Source organism: Macrosteles quadrilineatus, unplaced genomic scaffold, assembly GCF_028750875.1.
Source record: "Macrosteles quadrilineatus isolate MER2022 unplaced genomic scaffold, UCM_ALF_1.0 Scaffold_5__1_contigs__length_97177068, whole genome shotgun sequence".
In the NCBI taxonomy this organism is placed as follows: Eukaryota; Metazoa; Arthropoda; class Insecta; order Hemiptera; family Cicadellidae; genus Macrosteles; species Macrosteles quadrilineatus.
Window position 1 is genome coordinate 23,134,606 of NW_026542598.1, and position 20,927 is coordinate 23,155,532.

The 20,927-nt window shown below is 35.4% G+C and overlaps 3 protein-coding genes across 3 annotated transcripts in view; 2 read left to right on the forward strand and 1 right to left on the reverse strand.

The window, feature by feature from the left end:
- LOC128995476 (myosin light chain kinase, smooth muscle-like) overlaps nucleotides 1-5,341 on the forward strand; it is a 38,767-nt gene extending 33,426 nt beyond the window's left edge. The window contains exons 19-25 of the mRNA XM_054420494.1: nucleotides 65-219; nucleotides 916-1,094; nucleotides 1,435-1,576; nucleotides 2,126-2,325; nucleotides 2,819-2,971; nucleotides 3,503-3,626; nucleotides 4,960-5,341. Coding sequence (XP_054276469.1) covers nucleotides 65-219; nucleotides 916-1,094; nucleotides 1,435-1,576; nucleotides 2,126-2,325; nucleotides 2,819-2,971; nucleotides 3,503-3,626; nucleotides 4,960-4,992 — 986 coding nt within the window. The 3' untranslated portion in view covers nucleotides 4,993-5,341. The remainder of the gene's footprint in view (nucleotides 1-64; nucleotides 220-915; nucleotides 1,095-1,434; nucleotides 1,577-2,125; nucleotides 2,326-2,818; nucleotides 2,972-3,502; nucleotides 3,627-4,959) is intronic.
- Nucleotides 5,342-8,151: 2,810 nt separating this feature from the next.
- LOC128995863 (venom carboxylesterase-6-like) lies at nucleotides 8,152-9,967 on the forward strand. Its single transcript, XM_054420888.1, has one exon. The coding sequence runs from the start codon at nucleotides 8,159-8,161 to the stop codon at nucleotides 9,851-9,853; it is 1,695 nt and encodes a 564-aa protein (XP_054276863.1). The 5' UTR covers nucleotides 8,152-8,158; the 3' UTR covers nucleotides 9,854-9,967.
- Nucleotides 9,968-19,522: 9,555 nt separating this feature from the next.
- On the reverse strand, nucleotides 19,523-20,406 carry LOC128994909 (esterase FE4-like). The gene has a single exon (XM_054419739.1). The coding sequence runs from the start codon at nucleotides 20,400-20,402 to the stop codon at nucleotides 19,581-19,583; it is 822 nt and encodes a 273-aa protein (XP_054275714.1). The 5' UTR covers nucleotides 20,403-20,406; the 3' UTR covers nucleotides 19,523-19,580.
- Nucleotides 20,407-20,927: the final 521 nt, after the last annotated feature.

Sequence of the window (20,927 nt, forward strand, 5' to 3'; positions counted from 1 at the left end):
TTCTCTTTAAAATACACACTTTTAGTGTATCCGTGTGGAATAACTCTAGTAAACTATTTCCCAGGTTTGCGGGAAGACGAAGGTGAAGGAGAGGGAGAGGGAGAGACAGAGACAGTTGTAGAGGAGAGGTTGGTAGTCCCTCAACCTGGTGATGAGTTCCTGGAACGCTACTCTGTACATGAGGAGCTGGGCAAGGGCCGATACGGGGTCGTCCACAAGGTAGTGTTATTGGAATATTTTATTTAAAAATCTTTATCTTAAAAACGTATTCTGCTGATTTTTATTTTTTACCAGGCTCATTTGGACTCATCTGAAATCAATAAGTCTTATTGTACAACCGCTTGTTCTCTCGCAAGACTTGTGAGCAAGTCAATATATGACGTATTTGATAAAACTCAGCATATTTTGTATTTTTAATGAAACAGAGGTTGGTCCCAATTAATATTGATTGGAACTCTGCTGTATTACGTAATATCGATATTTAAATATCGAACATGTACAGATACAATGCAACAGATTCTTCGTCTTTAGGAGATGACACCGTGGTTAAACTGGTCAAAATACTAGTTGAAATTTTGAATGCGTTGCAGCAATCCTTCTTGAAGCAAGCTACAATTATTCAACTGTTCAACTGATTATTTTCTGCTTAATTCTAACTTAATTCATTTGGTAGAGGGGTTGCTGGTTTAGTAGTTAGAATGTAGGCTTCGGTCCTAGAGCTCTATGTTCAAGCCCTGCCAATCATCAATGCTAGCTATGTTATAATGCCATGTTTCAGTGGTTCAGAACACCCTTTATGCTATAGGTCAACCTACCTAGAAAATAATCAATTTGAGATCCCTCAGACAAGAAGAACTTTTGTATTAGGGAACTCACACACTTAAAAGCCATACTAATAATTGTTATTTTCCGTAGGTAACGGATCTGCGCACAGGCCACACGATGGCTGCCAAGTTTGTACGCTGCATCAAGAAGCAAGACAGAGAGAAAGTACAGGAGGAGATAGACATAATGAACTGTCTGAGGCATCCCAAGCTGCTGCAACTTGCTGCGGCCTTTGACAACCCCAAGGACATGGTCATGGTCATGGAATAGTGAGTGTTTGTCTTCTGAACGACAACAAGGTGTTAAAATATAATGGTTTTTGGACCTTGTGTTTCATCAAACCATCAGTTATGCCCTAATAATTAGAAGTTCACCTCATTGTTCATACCTATACTTGAGTGAACAGAAAACATATTCTTAAATGGTAACTTAAATAAAATTATTGACCATGTCAAATATTTATGCATATACGTTCATTGACCTTTTAAAGTAAAATTTGTTGCTATTTATTATGCTAGGATGGACTCTTTCCTATTCATGTAAGTCTATTCCTAAGATAATTATGGTCCCCTATGTTAACAAATGACAATGTTTCCTCTTTCTGTGCAGCATCTCCGGAGGTGAGTTGTTTGAGAGAGTTGTGGCTGATGACTTCACACTCACAGAGAGAGATTGTATACTGTTTCTGCGACAGATCTGTGAAGGCGTCAGATACATGCACACCTGCCAAGTTGTTCATCTAGACCTTAAGGTACGTTGTAGGGTTGGATAGCATTATCACAACCAGTTACAAAGGCTGGTATGTCAGAGACAAGAGTATCTGAACTAACCAAACTTTTACTTACAGCTATTAGCGAGTAAAACTAAATGAGAGAAACAAGGTGGGTGGAGAGGAGCGAAATCATCTCTTGGGCCCATAGCACATTCTATGAAAACTGCGGGCCTGCATCACCCTTACTTTTTTTGTGTTTACTAAAAACTTGTTTCAAAATTATTTTAAGTTTTGTGTTCATAAGATGAAAAAAGAACATGATAGAAATATGCATAGTCAAATCCCTAATTTTCCCTGAATTCAATGGGCCAACATTTCTTTTTGTCTAGAAAATGAGCAAAGATGGAAAAGTCACTTCTAGCCTGTGTGAGGAACTAATACAATGTAAAGCTAACTCTGACTCATAGCACTTTTATCTTGTTTACTTTTACAAGTTCCCCCAAAAAGACTGTACATCCTAAAAGTTAATGTATGATTTTAAATGTTCCCTAGTCAGATATTCCTCTGATATTGGTTGTAATCCCACAGCCAGAGAACATCATGTGTCACACAAGGACGTCCCATCGTGTCAAGATCATCGACTTCGGTCTCGCACAGAAGCTCCAGTCCAACACTCCGGTCCGAGTGTTGTTTGGAACTCCTGAGTTCATTCCTCCTGAGATCATCAACTACGAACCCATTGGTGTAGAGTCCGACATGTGGTCTGTGGGGGTCATCTGCTATGTCCTGTGAGTGGATAGAATAATCTGCTCTCACGTTCTTAAGCATTTACATTAAATTGTATGTTTAAATATCCAAGGATATTCCTTAATATCATATATGTATTTTAGGGGGGAGGGCTAGAATGTTTTTTTTTCTTTGTTTAGGGACAGACTTAGTTTTAGTCTTTCAAACCATGATATCACTTACTAAATTCCTTTTCAAGTCCCTACTACTTCCTTGACTTCACAGAACAATGAGAAAACAATGTACTAACAACAATGGAGTAACAATGTTTATTCTTGTAGATCATCATGCCACCCATAAAATGAAACTTAGATATTCCTTCCCCTTCCACCTTCAAGAAAGTAAAAAAAAATATATAATAGTTCAAAAAACAAATAAGAAATAAATACAAGTTGGATTGAGAGGAACATGCTTAGTTATTGACATATATTGTTAGCCTTTTAAAATGTATGCTATTTTTATATCAACTACTCATAGCACACTTTACACCCTCAGACTGTCAGGGCTGTCACCCTTCATGGGGGATAACGACGCTGAGACATTCGCCAACATCACTCGGGCCGACTTCGACTTTGACGACGAAGCATTCGAAGCCATCTCCCAAGACGCTAAAGACTTCATCAGTTCACTTCTTATCAAGAGAAAAGAGTAAGCTATGCAGTTGACTATAGTTTATTATTTGTATTTCTGTAAAGAAATGTTTTAATTTTCCTATCACCATTTTTTTAAATTGTTGTTTATTTTGTAGATCGTTCAGCAGAATTTTTTACTTGACCTAATAAAATAATTTTAATAAAAATAATTTATACTCCAGAATGTGTGCAATGATGATTTGAGTCTTACTGTCACTAAAATGCATTGCTTTCTTTTAAAACATGAATGTAAAATGGAGTGGTTGATCTAAAAACCTAAAGGAATTCATGAGGTTTATTAGATATACATGAATGATATTCACTGATGTAGGGATGGCGAAGACAGATTGAGTTACAACATTACAACCAATGTCTAGAATGTAAGAGAACCTTGCAAGACTGTAAAACCGTGATATTGTACTAGTTATGTTTCTCGTTGCCACCACTTAACTATTTTATAAGTACAGTTCATTCTTGTAGTCTATTGTCTCACCATGAGTCCAGCCAGCTATTCCGAGATCTTACTAAGTATTTTGTGGTGTTGCAGGAAGAGACTAACAGCAGAGGAATGTCTAAAGCACAAGTGGCTCACACAAAGTGACACAACTATGAACAGTGTCAAGCTGTGTACAGACAAACTCAAGAAGTTCATCATCAGGAGGAAGTGGCAGGTCAGCTATCTTCTGATACATATTTCCGTTTCCATGCTTAATTACATTATTAAGGCTGTTAAGGAAGACAGATTATTGTTTATCATGATCTTCAGGGCCGTATTTCCCTAGTGGGGTCAATCCATATCAAGTGATCCAATGAGAGTTGCTTGACCATTTTTAATATTTTTTTATTTTTTTGATATAATGTTCCCTCATGTTTTGGAAGCTCAAAAATAATTCTATTAAATTTTTATCCCTTCCAATTTTTTGGTAGTGGCCATTTTTGTCTTGCAGCGCACGGTGATTTTTTAGTTTGCAGACGTTAACGTAAACGAACATATCTTTTTACCTACTTAAGTTACACAAATGCAACCAAATTCATTTTGTTCATCATTTTCCCATCTTTAATTTTGGTTATGATCATAATCAGCCCAGTTTGTACCCATATGGGTGAAAAAAATGTTTAAAAACAAGCAGTGGAAAAAAATAAATTTTGGCGGACATGGTGGTCTCTGGGGGTCTCTTCCTGAGAGGGGGTTTCACTTGGAGCCCCCAAGAAATTTTATTCTTTAAAATTAAAATGAATTTCACAGATATAAAATTTGAAAAAAATAAGTAAAAGATTAAGTTTGAAATGTTATACAATGATGTTTATATTTGGTAAATCTTTGTCGGAGTTCCATAAAGTCTAATAAATAGCCTTAGTTTGATGTATCACTGTCAAAAATGTGCTTTGAATAGTTGTGTGGTTTTCAATTTCATTGATTTGTGCTAACTTGCTAACTATGTGTTTGTTTTACCATTGTGTGGATTTTAATCAAAATAGATTTTTCCTTTTTGAATTTACCCTCCTACCTATAGTTAACATATGATTTTTCCCTGTATTTCTTGAACATTAAAACTTTTTACCAAGCTTGTGTGGCTTTTGTGTGTACTAATCCGCATGGTCGTGTTGTGTGTGATTTGCAGAAGACAGGGAATGCTATCCGGGCGCTGGGACGTATGGCAACACTGTCTGCGGCTAGTAGACGCAACTCTAGCACCAGCACGCCCCCCTCCCCCCGCCCCTCCCTGGCTGCCTCACGTCTGTCTAGCCTGGACGAGGAGGGGAGGGGCGACCGTGACCGAGCACGGGGCCGAGTATGCAGTGAGCGCAGTGACAGTGGCATCAGTGACTGTAGCAGTATCAACACCTCGGCTACCCCCACCACTCCCTGCCATCTCCTCAACAAGAAATACTCTATTTGCGAAGAGCCCGAGCACGACCTTAGTAGTTGTAGACTAACTGAGCACGGTGTGACTGTTAACAAACTGTGTGACGGTGTTAACGGCAAAGCCTCTAATGTTTCAGTCGCTGCCAAGAAACGAACGACAAATAGCTTAAGACTCGACATTGAGCCCGCCAAAGCGCCTTCTCCCACTTTACAAAAGGACGCTAAACTATTCGGCAAAAGTGAGAACTTCCAAAAGGCCTTCGCTTTTTGGAAACAGTAATACCATGTACAAAGCCTTCGCAGTGCCCGTTGCCAAAGTTATTGTTAATGAAACAGATTGTTCTATACGGATAGAATAGTTGTGTTTTCAGTTTTAGTCTATTGTTATGCTTATAGCCGAGTAAATATAGCTTTTATCGTCAATTGTTATCATAATGATAACTTATTTCGTATCATTTAATATATTGTATCCTGTATTGTTACTATTAGCGTCAATAAATTAAAATTTTATTTATTAAATGTTTCTACAGTAAAATTATTTACACCTCTCCAGTTACTAAGAATCTTTAAACAAGTATACTGATACCAAACAAAATGTTAAGATTAACTAATCACTAACTACTACACAATCATTTATTTTCAGGTAACACTCAACGACTCAACTCACTTCTATCTCCTACTTAAAAGTCCGGACTAAATTTGTCCAGATATTTTTTATATTCCTCTTTTTCACAAATTTCTTCAAAGGCAAACCACAAGTCACGAGTTTCGCTGCATAGTTTAAACATGTGAGCAGCCATTGTATCGTTCCACCCTACATTCAGTTGGTAAGCGTGAATGTTTATAAAGTTTGGAAACGCTGGTTCTCCTTTGCGGCAATGCTCTATCGCGATGCTTCTAAACGTTGGGTCTTTTGCTCTAAGTCTCTTTAAGAAATTGGCAGCATGCTCGTTGTAACATTCTACATTCTCACAGAGCACTTGGTAATCATTGAGTTCCAACTCGTCCGATAACTTCTGAATTATTCTGTCTATGGCTTGGAGGTAGATTGAGGTCGGCACAAAACACCAAGCCACAGTGATCACACAGCTTAAGAGAGTGACAAGTCTCATAATGTTAGACAGTAAAACTGATAAGTCAAGATGAATCTGATGTGACAGTTGTTTCATATCAACAATTGATTACCAAGTCTGCAATACACGCACTTTGTTGTGTGATTTAGGGTAAAATTTACGTGTTTGTTTTTTGCCTTGTGCTTGTGACATTTATATTGTTTATGGTAATAAAATGGAAATATAAACAATCTTTTTAGTTTTTTCTATGAAAAATTACATACTTATCTATTTTACTTTATTGCAATAGTGAGGATGTCAGTTGAGTGTATTATAATGAATAAAATCGTTGAGGGCTATTTAATAACACTAGCACACCTGTTGCTCAAATCCGAGCAATTGAAAAGTACTACAGCTAAACTTGAACAAAGTTTTGGCACCTATTTTTTATGTTTTGATGTAATTTTCTTTAAAACTATAAGCAATACTCTGGGATCCATTTTTTACATTTGAAACATTAAAAGTTATCCTCAATTCTTCATTTTGGCATTTTAGTACCTATAACTTAATAAAGTTTGCCCATGAATCATAGTGACATATTTAACCAGCTGTAACTCAAGTATATAATCATTTTTTTCTTATATTTAGCTGTAGAATCATATACCAAGGGATTATTGTGGAATCTAGTATCACTCTGTTTATCTTTCTGTCACACTGGTTAACATTGTCTTGTCAATCAATCAATCAATCTTTATTTGCCATAAGGATACATTTACATATCATTGACAAAGTCTATTTGCAGATTTCAAACCAAGTTTTAACATAAACAACATAATACTCTTACAGGCCAAATATTACAATTAACATTCAACTCCATTCACATTCTTAACTGAAATTAAAACCAAACTAAAGGACAATTTCTCCCAGTTTAAAATAATCATCCAGACTATAAAAAGGGTTCTGAAGTAGATAATTATAAAACATAGCCTTAAATTTGTTAATTGAATGAAAATTTATATTATTTTTTACTGAATTATACACTTTAATTGATAAAATTATGTGGCAAATACTAGTTTTACTAAGACGATGGGATTCTAACAGCGCAGTATTTTTAAAACGAGTGTTGTGACTGTGATTATTAAATTGAAGATATTCAGGGTTTTTTAATTATATAAACAATCAGATCATAAATGAACAAATTTATTGCAGTTTGAATTTGCATATCTATAAAAAGAGGTTTGCAATGATCAGGGTGCGTCCCTGTCATAGCTCTTGAAGCCCTTTTTTGGAGAATCAAAATTTCTTTTATTCTACCACTACCACCCCAAAGCACCAATCCGTATCTCATGATTGACTGGAAGTACGCAAAATAGGCCGTCCTTACATATTTCTTAGGAACCTGATTTACAAGACGATCTAAAAGATGCACCACACGAGACAATCTTGAAGATAAATAATCTATGTGAGCATTCCATGTGAGTTGATTATCAATTTGAAGGCCCAAAAATTTTACAGCTGTGCTATTATTTAGATCACTAAGAGAGTGGGGATTTGTTTTAGTGTAAAAATCATGTTTTGGGTTTTTTCGTCATTAAGCAAAAATCCATTCGCATTAAACCAATTTGATGCTTTTAGCTTTGTTTCATGGACAAGAATTTTTAGTTCTGTTAGGTTGGGGTTTACATGAAAAAATGATGTATCGTCAGCATAAAGAATAGTTTGACTCTTTACTGACAATGGAAGGTCATTAAAATAAATTAAAAATAAAAGTGAGCCAAGGACTGAGCCTTGGGGAACGCCCCATTTTACATTCTTTTCTTTTGACGTATTGCTGTTAATACTTACTATTTGTTTACGATTGTTTAGGTAAGATAAAAAGAATTGTAGAGACGGCCCTCGAAACCCATAACTTCGTAATTTGTTTATAAGAATTTTAAAATCAACACAATCAAATGACTGTGCTCTCAAATGCTGTCATTAATGCTATAAGGGACTACTTAATGCTACAAGCCTACTAGTACTAGTACTTATGTGCTAGAAAAGTTAAATTTACTTTAAATGGGATTTCAAAATTTACAACATTAAGAGATTGCTGCTTAACAACCCCATGTATTTGTTATTTCATTTAGTAATTCTCAAAGCTGTGTTTTTTTATCTAAATCCTGAAACTGATTGTATTAATTAGTGAGATAAGTCACTCATTATCAATCTCTCTTGACTTTTGACTACAGATAAAATAAGTACCACTAATTCAGCTCATTCTGTTTGAAGCCAGTGTCTAAGAATGCTGTTAGCATACGTTGTTGTGTTTGTTTTATCTATTTTTCATATCAAAGCATTGGAATATCCGGTAGTGCAAGTGGACCAAGGTGCCTTACAAGGGGTGGAGGACCAAACAACATTGGGGAAGAAGATTTACAAGTTTGTTGGAGTGCCTTATGCCAAACCACCTGTGGGCAAGAACAGGTTCGAGGAGCCCAAGCCAGCTGAGAAATGGCAAGGAATTTACCCAGCCACTCAACACAGTTCCGTTTGTTTGCAGCATATGTTGAACTATGACAGCCCAGATTTGATAACGGGAGAAGAAGACTGCCTGTATTTGAACATTTACACCCCGACACTATCCAACTCATCAAATCTTCCAGTTGTGGTTTATTTCCATGGAGGAGCGTTTATGTATGGAACCGGGCACATTTTCACTCCTCATTTTATCCTAGACAGATTTGACTTTGTGTACGTGTCAGTCAACTATCGACTCGGCCCTTTTGGGTTTTTGAGCACCGAAGATGAAATCGTCCCTGGGAACAATGGGCTTAAGGATCAAGCATTGGCTTTGAAGTGGGTGAATCAAAATATTGCTGCGTTTGGAGGTAACAAAGACGATGTTACTCTCTCAGGGTTGTCAGCTGGTGGAGCCAGTGTGCATCTGCATTACCTCTCCCCTCAGACTACAGGATTGTTCCAGAGAGGAATCTCCATGAGCGGATGTGCCTTGAATCCTTGGGTGTTGGCTGAAAAGTCGGCAGAGAAGGCAAAACAACTTGCGTTGTCTGTTGGGTGTCCAATTGACACTTCCAAACAAATGATCAATTGTTTGAAGAGGAGACCAGGACGGAAAATACTTGCGCAATTAAAGTCTTTATTCTGGCCATGGGGAACCCTTCCTTTCTCTCCTTTTGGAGTTGTGGTAGAGACTTCTGGGAAGAATCCATACTTGTCCGAACACCCTTTGAAACTTATCTCAGAAGGAAAGGTGGCAGATCTTCCTTGGCTGACCAGTATTACAAAGGACGAAGGACTTTACCCTGCTGCTAGGTTTATCGATCGGGAAGAACTTTTCAGTGAATTAAATGATAACTGGAACCAGATAGTACCTCACATCTTGGACTATAACTTCACTATTCCATCGGCTGATATTAACAGTGTAAGTGACAAAATTAGACAGTTTTATTTTAAGGGTGATCAAGTATCAATTCAAAATCGAAACAAACTTGTCGAGCTAATAGGAGATAGGTTGTTCAATGTGGATATGGAAAAAGCATCACGGTTACAAGCAGAAGTAAATCAGTCTCCCGTGTATTTTTATGAATTTGCATATCAAGGAAAATACAGTATTTCTATTTTTATATCCAAGTTTAATGTGACCTATGGAGTAAGCCATGGTGACGATTTGATATATATCCTTAATCGGCCGATCTTGACACCATTAGAAATCCAGGAGGATAAAGAGGTAATGCTGAAAATGACAGAAATCTGGGCCAGTTTTATTCAATCCGGAAAACCTTCTATAGGAAAAGATGTTGTATGGGAACCAGTTTTAAGAAATTCAGGGAACTTCAAATACTTGTTGATCAACTCTAGTAAAGACATAAGAAGTCAGTCCGCCTCACAGTTGGGCAACAGAGAATTTTGGGATTCAATAAATTTTGACGAACTTGAATCTTTTCTTCAAAATACTTACACCAAAGATGAATTGTAGAGTAAGTTACTAACTATTTAATTTATGCACAGTATATTCTCAATATGAATAAACTATTATGTTTGACTTTCAGGATTTTTTATAGTTATAAAATAAAAGTTTTTCACAATGTTGTCCATCTTTCTATCATTAATCATTATGTATTGTAATTATTTGTACTTAGAAAAACAAATTAAATTAATTTATTATTAAGATACAGTAAACAGACATACATGTTTCAAATCATTAATATCCGATTAGCTGTAAAGAAGCAATTTTTCAGAAAAGTTACCTTTGCCATGACTTTCCCGCCCCCCCCCCTTTCCTTTTCCTTTTTTGACCCTTAAGCGTGGGCGCTCTTTTTCTTTACGCTGAAGCGCGCACAGGGGTTTACTGGACTTTCAAACAAAAATGGGTATATACAATTTTGTTTTATATTTAGCTCTTTAAACTTTAGACATAATATCTATATTCATTTTCTCATTTCGTTACGTACATTTTATGATCCTTCCATATCCTTTAACTATTTTGAAAATAATAGTTTGAACCCTTAATTTTTTCATAATGAAATGTAATAATGGTGTTGAAGAGGGTAAAATCGTAGTTAACACGTAGAGTGCGGCTGTTCCCGATCGGGTACGGTGCTTGGCCCCCGTACGGTGCGTCTGTACCCCATTGGGAACGCTCGCAATGCCTTTTGTATAACTTTGTTTTTGCTCTAGCGTCGGCCGAAAGCGGACCTATACTATGTTAGCGTGTAGTATGTGACTTGCAGGGCCAGGGATAGCAGCTAGTAAGGGCTAGACCACTCTTTTGATGTTTGGCAGAAGCCGCCGCGCCAGGTAGTGGGGGGGTCGGTGGCCGCGTGACGTCACGTGGTTGCCTCGCCCAGCGCTTCTGCAATGAACCCCTTGTTTGTTAGCTTTAACAGTTTTAATGTTAGCTGTGGCTAGAAGTGTTCTGAAGTCAAATAATATGTGACTGACTGATAGTTTGTTTATGATTTTTATCTGTTTCCTATGGAATTATTGTTTGTAAAGTCCCGGAGAATGTGGCACTGGCACAAAAATGAATCGCAATAGAATACCCGATTTTATCAATTGCAAAGACTGTAAAAGTAAAACAGAAATAAATGAAAAACTACAAACTGAAGTAGTAATCTTAAAATCGCAACTGTAGTTATCTAGACGAAAAAATAAAGTTTTAGCTAGCATAAAACGTAAGAATATCTTGCAGCTCTAATACTAAATGTACTACTTGTTTACTAAATTGAAATTATTTAATTCTTTTTAGAGCAATTGTAGTCGGTTTTATTGTTTTTTTTTACAAAAATAAATTATTTCAGGATTTTCAGTGACTGTATAATTTGTTACTAGTGTACATGTTGCTCGAAATCGAGCAATTGCAAAGAAGTAAAGTAGTTACGGTATTTATTTAAAAACCAATACTTGGTGGTGTTCTATGACTTTCCTATGTTTCCATGGTTAAAAATCGGTTCTTTCAATGATTGCTCAAGAAATACAGTACCCTGTCAACTCATTTTTCTTATACGGTAAAATATATCAAATTGCCCAGGCTTTCTCGATCTTTTACATTGTAATATGTACGAATGTAAATCAAAGTAGTAAATATTTAATTTCAACAAAATCAGTAAATACCCATTGCGTTTTGTATAGTTGAAAATTAAATAACAGCAATTAAATTATACAGCTTATCAAAATGTAAACAATTATGTTCTACATAAGAATAACATGGGAACTTTCAAAGCCACTGGGGTAGAGCCCAAGGGACTTTTTCAAAAATGTAAGGCCAGTTTGCAAATTTACGCGACACGCTCTTTCCAATGAGACGTCAATGGATAAAATCGGTTAAGAAATGGCGGAGGAGTTCAACCGACAAAGTTTCATGTAGCGTATTAATTATATAGATATATCAATTACTTGAGGTTTTTCGATAAGCAAATTTGGTTGAATCAAATCAAAAGTGTCACAGAACAATCATTAGTTTTAAAACTGCTTGAGTTTTAAATTTCAAAAAGTGTTAGTTTACATTTAAAAAAGTTTGAGAACATGATAGGAAATTCTAATTAAATATTTATATCGCCACCCAAATAATTTTTATTTTATTTTAATCTAATTTTAGTAAGCTTGTCTTAAAAACTGTAAAAATAAATAAACTGGAATATAATTTTGAATAGGAATATTACTATAGAAAAAAACTAGATATATGTTTTTTTTAGAAACCCTTAGGGAACACAAATAAATTGCTTGTTTGGTTAAATATTTCATATTCTTTTTAGCGAATTTCCCATATAGGGAATAAGCTATTACCGTAGGTCTCATGGTAAGACCTAGACCCGGGACCGATTTACTTTTTTGTTTTGAGGTCCCCAGAGGCCAAAAACACCATCCGTTCAAATTCATATATATATATATATATTTATATATGTGTCCGTTAGCGCGATAACTCGAGCAAAAATGATCCGATTTTGATGAAATTTGGTACAAACGTGTAAACCTACATTTATTCGAACGAGTTCGCGAACCAGCATAATCGGACCATGGGATCAGGGGTTTATGGGGGGTTTTATGGGGTAAAAATGGGTTTTTCTAATTTTTGACCCTAAAAACTTTAAATTTCTAAATTTCTCTCTAGACCACTTTGAAGAGCTTAAAAAAACAAATAATTTAGTATATTGAAGTTTTTTTGAATGTTCATTGACTACGGAGAAAATTAAAAAAATTGTAAATTTAAAATTCCCATGTTATTCTTATGGAGAATAAATAAACTGTTCTAGTTTGCTTGTTTATGGATATATTTTAATTAAATTTGGCAATTTGGCTTATTTCATACTAAGCTATCAATATTTCAATTGAAAAAACACACCTCAACATCTTCCCCGTAGCAGCAAACCTAACTACTCACTAAAATTAATGTTATTTAAATAGGAAATAAATCTGAAAATGTATAGGGAATATTTTAGTAGAAATCAAGCCGGGTAAATGGAAATTCGCTTAGTATGCAGGTTTGCTGCGACGGGGGTATTAAAAACATAATTAAAGTAACCACATGTTCAAAGTCTAGTACAATTCTTCGTATTTTGATCTTCAATAACAAATAGTAAATAATAATATTCATATAAACAAGTTACACCATTCCATAGACAATTTAATTTCATTTAAGAATGCCAGAGGTTAATAAAATAGGTCTTCAAATTTAGCAGGAATTTTAATTCGAAACAGGGCGCGCGCGCTGCCGAGCATTGCCATCATACTACAGTACAGGCGCGGCTGACAACCACGTGACGTCACAGGGTGAATCGAGCGGGATGCAGGTACACCGGCGGAGTGGTCTAGCCCTTACTAGCTACTATCCCCGGCCCTGTGTGACTTGTATTTTGTTGTAGTGTAGGTTGGTAGTAAATTTCCCCATAAAATCCCCGTCTGGCAATCTCAAAAGTCTACTTTTTGTCCCGTCTTTTTCCCTCCATTTGGCAATACAATTCCAATGGGACTGGCTACGTTCCAAGCAGTGCTGCTATCAGTGGGTGTTTAGCGAACTACGTCGACTCTCGTTGTAAAGCAGGACATCCCCGCACTTTATTTGCTATTTGTCAGACCCAAATTGGAAAGCCAATCACTTGGCAGCAATCGGGTTTGTTCGACGCTGAGGGCTGCGCCGCACTGGGGATACGCCCGCCATTTGACGTGCCGCAGCGAACGTGTTAAACAAGTTTTTATTGCAAACAAATATTTTTTTTTATTTTACAAAAGTATAATACTTGTCAAAAAGCAGTAAATATTTCATGAATTAATACATTTCCCGGTTTGTAGAAAATAAAAGAATTTAAAAACTTCATTTGGTAATGTGTGTTTTTAATAAAAGTCTTTGACCAGTGGGAGGTTTAGAAGTCCTTTTAAACACACTTCACAAATATTTTACATTTTTTCCTGGCTCATTAGTTTTTTTAAAGGTTTTATACATAAATTTGGTCTTGGCTCCTTTTTAACCAAGGCAGACGGTGCACCGCGCCTTATTACTGGGAGGCTAGATCAGTAGACTCTATGGTTGGACATTTCCATCCAATTGGTTTACAGATACTACCATGTTTTTTTGGCAAACTTTCAATACTATCAAAATTATAAATAATAAAGTTATAAAGTTATTAAAACTAAATAAATATGATAATAAAACTGAGAAACTACTATGCGCACGGGGGTAGACTAGACCCCCCAATGAACACAGTACTGGTAGTGGTAACACAAGCATGCTCGTGGGGGTATGCCAGACCCAGGGTGGTGATAACAGGTCAATGACTCAGTCAAGTCAAGACCAATGTGGTAATTCATTTTTATGTAATCATTCTGACACTCAATGAATGAACTGAAGCAATTTTGAAGGAACATTAAGCAAGATAAAAGGGTTAGATGTTTTGATATGCACAATCGGTTATTAATTTTAAAACCTCAATATCTCTTTTAAAATAACATTTGCTGAGAGACTAGTTTTTATTTATTTTTGGATATTTCAGCACTTTTTACTCCCCACACCCCCTATAGTAAATTATATGGAGAAAGTATTATTTTCGTCAACATTTTTGAGATTAAGTTTTTAGTGGATATATCTCTTTTGGGTCCAACTGGACTCAAAAGTGTTTTTCGAAGTGATGTCTGTGTGTGTGTGTATGTCTGAATGTGTGGATTTGTAGGTACAGAGCTACAGACCACACCTATAGTCTGATTTTGATGAAATTTGGTATGTATGTACTAATCAATGGTCTTTAATTTTTTTTAATGTTTGATTTTAATGGTGATTTTCCCATTAAAAAACGGAAATATCTAATTATATCCAAAACGGCCTGAATGATTTTGATAAAAATCTAGTATGTTATAGCCTTTAAATTTCTGAACAAAATTATATAACTTCTATTGCTGTAAAAATTACGGTTCATAAGTTATTGTAGCTTTTATATTATTCCTCCACAACAAAAATCATAAAAAATAGGATTTTCAAAAAAAAGCTTGGTATTCAATTTATTATGTTATGGTCCTTATAATTCTACACAAAATAGTGTCACCTCACATTGCTGTAAAAATTACGGTTCAAAAGTGATTTAAACTTTTGCGATTTTCCCAAAACAAAATATCGTAGTTACTCTCACCGCTTACCCATGATAATGGTTGTTGACATGCTAATGGAAGAAAGTATGAGTGAGATTGCTGATAACAGTTTATTTCAATTTATATCCATGAATTACATTCATGTGTACTTAGATTGTACACATCCATGAATTGTTCTAAACGTAACACAGTTTAGTTTGTTGTTGGGTTTTTTTCTTAAGAGCACAAACTTGTTTCTTGTATCGAAATAAATATTAGGTTTTGAACTAACATCGTCTGTGATATAATAAATTGTTAATCTCACATTCTGATGTTGATGACACAGAGAGCATTGAAATGATAACAATACAAGGTCAAGTCCACCTCTGACTCTTCTACACCACACATTTTCCATCAGCCAGTTATGGATTTCTTTAAAACAATACGGTAATGATGGGTTATAAGAGATTAATAAAAATAACAAAGAGGGATTATTTAATATATACATGAAAAGAGATTCAAGAGGCAGTTATTTCAACATTATGTGATTAGAGAATGTTATAAGAAAGTAATGTATGACTAAAAAAATAGAATTGAAGTTCCTAAAAACATAAATAGATAGAAAACTGATTGAAACAACTGATTGAAATTGATGAACAATAATTGCCTTACACTGTGTAAGGAAACTTCATGAAGGAATAAATTTGTCGGATACTTTGTAGCAAATGTACATGTGCAAAAACATGTACAGGGTGTCCTTAAAAACGTTTCAGGACCTTGGGATATGAATCCTTATACTAAAAGGAAGAACAAAAAGTGTATGTGAAGGTATGTCCGAAAATTAATATTTATTTAGATATCCACCATTTTGTTTTTTATACATAAAGAACTATTTTTATCTTTGAAGGTTTTCAACCGATGATTATGGAACGTAAGCATCGGACCAACTTGATTTTTTCCCTGTATATAGGTCTTATATAATATAGATTTATTGTAATAGGTCTTGTATACTTTAACAGTCTTACCAAGTTTCATAATCATCGGTAGAAAAACTTCAAAGATATAAATAGTTAAGTAAAGAAAACAAAATGGCGGATATCTAGGTAAATATGCATTTTCAGACATACCTTTACATACACTTCTTCTTTCCATTTAAGTAAGATGAGGATTCATATACCAAAGTCCTGAAACGTGTTTTTTATGGACACCTGTATATAATGAGACTTGAGACCACTCAATATTACTGTAAAAAATTACACTTAAATATTTACAGGAAATGATTTGCTCAAAAGGGATTAACAAGAACAACAAGTATTCAAATAGTTGCCATAAAGAGTCAAACGTTTTACAAGCCAGTTAGCTCATCTCTTAAAGAAATTAGTAAGAACTAGTGTACCTGTTGCTCGAATTCAAGCAATTTTAAGTATTACAGGCGTTATTTTAAAATTAATAACAGTCATAATTTATGATGACTTTAAAATATTCGACTCAAAGATTATGGAAATACTAAAGATGTACATAATATATTGATATAATCAACATTTATTGTATAGTGTTTTCTGCATACAATAGTGTTTTATAGCCTTACTCATAGCTGCATTGGGTTTCCAGACACATTATGTGTCCAAAAGCCAACACGACTCCCTTCCCCATACCGCCCTGAGCGATATGGATCATTGAGATTTGCTCTAACCTTTCCTCTCCCCTTCATGGGCAAGTTTTCATCCCTTTTTCCCTTGTCTTTTCCTATTTCCCTAGCTACTTTTCTAAACGTCTCAATTGCTTCCTTGTCACTCATCATGTTTTATTTTCTCATCTCTAGGCCTATCTTACCCGAGACTTATTCCTGTTCTCTCCTATTTGTCTCCTGAAGTGAGCAATTTATAAATACGTGACTCGTGTTTTTTATTTCTCCACATCTACATACTTCCTCTTCCACCATGTGAAATCTTCACAAAATCGCCTTGAAATTTTCAGTGTCCTGTGACAAACTGCGTTTCATAATGGCCCTTCTCCCAATCTTGTTCCAGTCTCTTTCTGATGTTAGGTATACGAACGTTTACCCTTAAAACGCTAACATAAAACACTGTGCTCCCATTGCATTTGCCACTCATCTAATATCTCCTCTCTTCTGTTTCTAAATTAGTCCTACCCTCCTCCTTGTCTTTCAAAAACAACAGCATATGCAGTGATTATCAAACAGTCATAAATTGAATGTGAAATCTTCAGGCGACTAATGGAGAGCACACTTAAACCCACACAATCACAATAGTATTATTTGTATTTCGTTCGCATCTACCAGTTAAAGTTCGTCGGCCTCTTCCTATTTGCCATCCTGGTCAAAGTCTTATAGTCTTCATTATGTCGAACGTTTTTTTGGTTATGTTTTGATTTTGTGCAAAATTTTAGTTCAACCATCTGTTTCAAATATTAGTGTCAATTTCAAAGTATTCATCTGTTCAAATTTAAACAAACATTTTCTCCCTAAGAATAACATGGGAACTTTGAAGGCCACTGGGGCAAAGCTCTGATGGAATTCCAAAGTTTTTTTTGTTTGATGGCAAAACTACATGCTAAGACCTTTCTAACGACACCTTGAACATGGTGATCGGTAGCACCACCACTCCAAAACAATTATGACAAAAATATGCCTAGCGTATTAAATATAGATTAGGTAAACAGAAGAATTAGAACAACATTTTGGTAAAACCCTTTTTTATTAAAAGATTGTAATTTAATATAATAGGTAAATAAGAACAATTGACAACGACAATTACATATTTTAAAATACGATAAAGAGATTTGTTTTCATAGGAAACTATAGTTAGTTAATTATTCCTAGATAATACCCTATAAATAAGATGGTATGAGCTGACATTAAAAACTGACTAGCTAAGCTTTCTTTAACAAGTTTAACATAGCAAATGTACAAAATGTTTAGTAAAATAAATAGCTACTCACCATCTTCTACCTTCCAACTTGCTGGTTACAAACTTTGGGGGCATGAAGCACAGGGACTTAAATCTGTCAGCCTTTTTAAGAATCACAAGTACTAATAACAAAAAAAACAATATACAATAAGAGTTAGAAAAAACTGTGATTAAACTAGTGTTGCATAATTTTAAGAACATTATGGCAGGGCATAAAATAACATGTTAACTGGGCGACACAGTGCTAAGATTTTGTCGCCCAGTGGCTATATTGGTGCCGGCATATTTTTTTCATGATTCACATTTTAAATGTATCAGAATTTATGCCAAATGTATGTCAAATGCCAAAAGAATTATGTTCCTACATTTTACCATTTTTAATTTTTATGATTTTTAGTAAAGTAAATATAACTTAAGCCTACACATGACCTGTGTTAATTAACGACGACAGGCTTTAGTTAACATAAAACGTTGTTAGAATAAGGAAAAATTTAGTTAAAACATTTACAACTTTTTTTTTAAGATTTAGTGTACAGTATTGATGAAATTTATTTGTAAAAGGTATAATCTAAATACCTGGGAATGAAATGTAGCTAATAGTTGTAAAGCAGTGCATAATTGAGCATTTCTTGTTCAGGGGGTGTTTAGGAGTATTTAGTAATTAAAAATTGAATGCTAAGTTCTTACTTTTACTTCAAATAGACACATATTTTGGTTGATTAGACATTGCTTAGTCGGGCACCGCTGTTGCCCAGTGGAAATCCCTTAAAATATGCTCTGCATTGTGGGTAGTCATGTTTTTGAAGTGAAGATGTATAATATTGTACTTATAAATAATTACGTACACTACAATTGATCTTCAAACCTCATTATTTCAGCTGAATGTTCAAGTTCATCAAATTTTATTATATCCCAAAATCCTCTGTTGCCGAACTCTGAAACAGACTGGCTTCTTATGTCCTTACTAGAGTTAATAAACAAATATTTGAAGTTCTCAGAATTTCCTAAAACTGGTTCCCATACAACATCTTTTCCTATAGAAGGTTTTCCGAATTGAATAAAGGTGGCCCAGATTTCTGTCATTTTCAGCATTACCTCCTTATCTTCCAGCACCTCCAAAGGTGTCAACATTGGACAATTAAGAATGTATAGCAAATCATCACAATGGCTTACTCCACATGTTTCATTAAACTTGGTGAGATACATGGAGAAACTGTATTTTCCCTGATATGCGAATTCATAAAAGTACACAGGTGACTGATTTTCTTTTGCTTGTAACCGTGATGCTCTTTCCATATCAACCTTAAACAGCCTATCACCTATCAGGGTGATAAGTTTATTTCGATTTTGAATCGAAACATGATCCCCTTTAAAATGAAACTGTCTAATTTTCTCACTTACACTGTTCATATCATCCGATGGAATAGTGAAGTTATAGTCCAAGATGTGGGGTACTATCTGGTTCCAGTTATAATTTAATTCATTGAGAAGTTCTTCCCGATCGATAAACATAGCAGCAGGATAAAGGCCTTCATCCTTTGTAACACTGGTCAGCCAAGGAAGATCTGCCACCTTTCCTTCTGAGATAAGTTTCAAAGGGTGTTCGGACAAGTATGGATTCTTCCCAGAAGTCTCTACTACAACTCCAAAAGGAGAGAAAGGGAGTGTTTCCCAAGGCCAGAACAAGGACTTTAACTGTTCAAGTATATTCCGTCCAGGTTATCTCTTCAAACAGTTAACCATTTGTTCAGAAGTGTCAATTGGACACCCAACAGACAACGCAAGTTGTTTTGCCTTCTCTGCCGACTTTTCAGCCAACACCCAAGGATTCAAGGCACATCCGCTCATGGAGATTCCTTTCTGGAACAATCCTGCAGTCTGAGGGGAGAGGTAATGCAGATGCACACTGGCTCCACCAGCTGACAACCCTGAGAGAGTAACATCGTCTTTGTTACCTCCGAACGCAGCAATATTTTGATTCACCCACTTCAAAGCCAATGCTTGATCCTTAAGCCCATTGTTCCCAGGGACGATTTCATCTTCGGTGCTCAAAAACCCAAAAGGGCCGAGTCGATAGTTGACTGATACGTACACAAAGTCGAATCTGTCCAGGATAAAATGAGGAGTGAAAATGTGCCCAGTTCCGAACATAAACGCTCCCCCGTGGAAATAAACCACAACTGGAAGATTTGACAAGTTGGATAGTGCCGGGGTGTAAATGTTCAAATACAGGCAGTCTTCATCTCCCGTTATCAAATCTGGGCTGTCATAGTTCAACATATGCTGCAAACAAACGGAACTGTGTTGAGTGGCTGGGTAAATACCTTGCCATTTCTCAGCTGGCTTAGACTCCTCGAACCTGTTCTTGCCCACAGGTGGTTTGGCATAAGGCACTCCAACAAACTTGTAAATCTTCTTCCCCAATGTTGTTTGGTCCTCCACTCCTTGTAAAGCACCTTGGTCCACTTGCACTACCGGATACTCCAATGCTTTGATATGAAAAGTAGATAAAACAAACACAACAATGAATGCTGACAGCATTTTTAGACACTGGTTGAAGAAAGAATCAGCTTTATTTGTGGTTCTTACTTACTTTATCTACAGTCAGAAGTCAAAGAATATTGATAATGAGCAACTTATCTTGCTAGTCAATATTTATTTTTACAGGATGTACTAAAAAAGATAATTTTGGGAGTTACTTAATAAAATAAAGTTATATTGGTTAACCTATCAGCAATCTTTTAATGTTGCAATCAACCTGAAACTCTACTTAAATTTAATATAATTTTTTAAGCACATAAGGGCGTCAAATTGACTAGCAGTTTAGACTACTGTAACAGGATGTGAGAGATCTTTTACTACATTCACAAAAAAATCAAAACTTATACCTGTAGGCCTACTACTGTATATTTAGATTGTCATAAAAATGTAAATAATATTTACAGTACCTTTTACCGAATTAATCAGCCTTGACACCTTTAATATGCTATTATAGATAATAATCTACTTACGTATCACGTATGCCAGTAGGTGTCAATTATTAATACTTGATATGCTGTACATGTT